At 52.5% G+C, this 3,031-nt stretch overlaps 1 protein-coding gene across 1 annotated transcript in view; it reads left to right on the forward strand.

Moving 5' to 3' along the window:
- The window catches only part of PTGES (prostaglandin E synthase), a 16,343-nt gene that overhangs the window by 2,670 nt on the left and 10,642 nt on the right, over positions 1-3,031 (forward strand). Inside the window, exon 2 of the mRNA XM_011971165.1 lies at positions 1,956-2,038. Coding sequence (XP_011826555.1) covers positions 1,956-2,038 — 83 coding nt within the window. The remainder of the gene's footprint in view (positions 1-1,955; positions 2,039-3,031) is intronic.

The raw sequence follows: 3,031 nt of genomic DNA on the forward strand, positions 1-3,031 counted from the left end.
CTTTCAAGGGAGAGCAACCAAAGGCTGGCCTCCACCCCAGCTAAGGTGGCACCTCGGCTGCTGACTTCACTGACCAGGAAGCAGGGGGCTTCCTGGTCTTCACTGCAGCTGGCTTTGGCCTGGCTGGTTTGTATTTGAGTTGTATCTCCAGGGGGAGCAACCCGATGGGCAGTGGACTCCTAAGGCAGTGCTCACTGTATGCTGAGGCCCCTTGAAAGGTATCACGGATCCACGGACAGGGCCTTCGGTGTTGGTGAATCACTGATTTAAGGGCCAGCAGAGAGGAATTTGGAGTGTGAAGGTTCCAGTCTCGAAGATCTGAGCTGCATTCTTCTCTGGGGTAGGGTAGGGCAGGCCCACCGGGGAGGACAAACCAGCTCTTGGGGATAGTCATGAGTCAGAAGCACAGGATTTGCCGTCATCTGAACAATTTAGAAAACCTGCTGCTGATATTCAGGCTCTGCTGTGGGGCTGGTGGGGTTTGACTGTCTGGATGCCGGCAGGGAACAGTGGAGCAGGAGTCATGGGCCTCCGATGATCTCAGTGTGACTTTATGTCTCTGCTTTCCAATGAGAGAAAGTGACAATTCACTGAGCACCTCCTTGTGGTGGGCATTGTCCTAGTGGCTTCTCCAGGTCTCCCTCTCACTCGGCACACGGCACATGAGCTGTGATTTCTCCTGAGTTTACAGAGTTCAGGATCCTGTGGTTAATCAGCGTGGAGCTGGGTTGTCAGCCTGGGGCTCTCAAGACCCTCTCATGGCTTGTAGTGCAAAGTCCAAATTCTTCAGGTGCCGCCAGGACCCTGATGACCCCTGTACCTTTATCTTGGGCCCCTGTCCCTTGCCCTCTGTGCTCCAGTGTGCTGGTTTTCTGTTCTTCACACATGCCCAACTTCTTCCAGCCTCAAGGCCTTTGCATGTGCTCTCCCTTCTGCCTTGAATGTTGTTACTCCAGCCCTCCCTTCATCTGGTTAATGTCAATGCATCTTTCAAGCCTCAGATCGTTTGTTTTATTATTATTATTATTATTATTATTTTTGGAGACAGAGTCTGGCTCTGTTGCCCAGGCTGGAGTGCAGTGGCAAGATCATGGCTCACTGTATCCTCGACCTCCCGGGCTCAAGCAATCCTCCTGCCTCAGCCTCCCGGCCAAGTACCTGGGACCACAGGTGTGTATCACCACACACAGCTAATTTTTGCATTTTTCGTAGAGATGGGGTTTCATCATGTTGCCCAGGCTGGTCTTGAACTCCTGAGCTCAAGTGATCCACCTGCCTCGGCCTCCCAAAGTGCTGAGATTACAGACATGAGCCACCGTACCCAGCTTGTTTGTTTGTTTTAGAGATTGGCCTTGCTATGTTGCCCAGGTTGGTCTCAAACTCCTGGAAGCTCAAGCAATCCTCCTACCTTGGCTTCCCAAAGTGCTGGGATTATAAGCATAAGCCACTGCAAGTGGCTTGCTTTAGAGATGGGGTCTTGCTATGCTGGCCAGGCTGGTCTTGAACTCCTGGGCTCAAGTGATTCCCCCTGCCTTGGCCTCCCAAAGTGCTGGGATTACTGGTGTGAGCCACCTCATCCAGCCCTAAGCCTCAGCTTTCACGTCACTGCCTCAGAGAAGCCTTCTCAGACCCTCAGACGGGGTCAGGTCCCACGTATACGTTCTCAAGGCCAGCCGTGTCTTCTCCTTAACAGGTGAGACACCCTGGCCTTCCCTGGTTCATAGGCAACTCCCCTATCAGACTGTGAGCTTCATAAAAGCAGAGACAGGGGGGCCTTTTCATGGTGAGCTCCCAGCCCCCAGCACAGGGTAGGAACCGTGGGTGATGGTTGGATGGGCGTGTGTGTAACTGCACCTCTGTCCTGCCACTGTGAACTCTGGTCATGGACAAAACACAGCCCCAGTCAACTAGGCTGTTTGTCTCACTGCCAGTGATTCTCAACCACTGTATTTCAGGCCTTTGCCAACCCCGAGGATGCCCTGAGACACGGAGGCCCTCAGTATTGCCGGAGCGACCCCGATGTGGAGCGCTGCCTCAGGCAAGTACTTCGGGCCCCTGGCCTGGCCACACCTGGCCACAGCCTGCCCTTTCAGACCTTCTTCTGCACACGGGGGGCTTGGAGGACTCTCAGGGGCCGAGGTTTTCTGTGTTCCTGATCTTCTCTGACTGTTTTACTTTATTCAGTGATTTCATTTCCAATGAACTTTGGAAAAGTGAGACGTGGTCATGACTCACAATTACAAAGTGAGAAAGGTGTCTTCAGTGAAAATTCAGTCTCCCTCCTACCTCTGACTTCTAGGCACCATGCAGTTCTACTGGCCAGGGGCAAACACTCCTGCCAGTGGCCATGCATCTTCCCATAGAGACTTTCTGCATTTACAAACATGCGTGCCACACTTTTCCCGTTGTGCCCCATAGAATCACCCTTTATCCGCTGGTCTGTACTGTGCTTTTTTTTTTTTTGAGACGGAGTCTCGTTCTATCACCCAGGCTGGAGGGCAGTGGCACAATCTCGGCTCACTGCAAGCTCTGCCACCAGGGTTCACACCATTCTCCTGCTTCAGCCTCCCGAGTAGCTGGGACTACAGGTGCCCGCCACCACGCCTGGCTATTTTTTTGTATTTTTAGTAGAGACGGGGTTTCACCATGTTAGCCAGGATGGTCTCAATCTCCTGACCTCGTGATCCGCCTGCCTCAGCCTCCCAAAGTGCTGGGATTATAGGCATGAGCCACTGCACCTGGCCATTTTTTTTTTTAATATGACAACAGAGATTGTTCTCCATCGGCTCACAGAGGAGTCGCATTCACTGTATTGGCGCTCCAGCATTTATGTTGCCATTCTGTTGAATGTACGGCCCATAACTTCCCTAACCGATTTCCCTGCAATGGGCATTTGGGCTCTTTCTGTGTTATGAACAGAAGGCCTCAACACCTCTTTTTTTTTTTTTTTTTTTTTGAGACAGAGTCTCGCTCTGTTGCCCAGGCTGGAGTGCAGTGGCGCCATCTCGGCTCACTGCAACCTCTGCCACCT

Source organism: Mandrillus leucophaeus, unplaced genomic scaffold (assembly GCF_000951045.1).
Source record: "Mandrillus leucophaeus isolate KB7577 unplaced genomic scaffold, Mleu.le_1.0 Scaffold99, whole genome shotgun sequence".
Lineage (NCBI taxonomy): Eukaryota > Metazoa > Chordata > Mammalia > Primates > Cercopithecidae > Mandrillus > Mandrillus leucophaeus.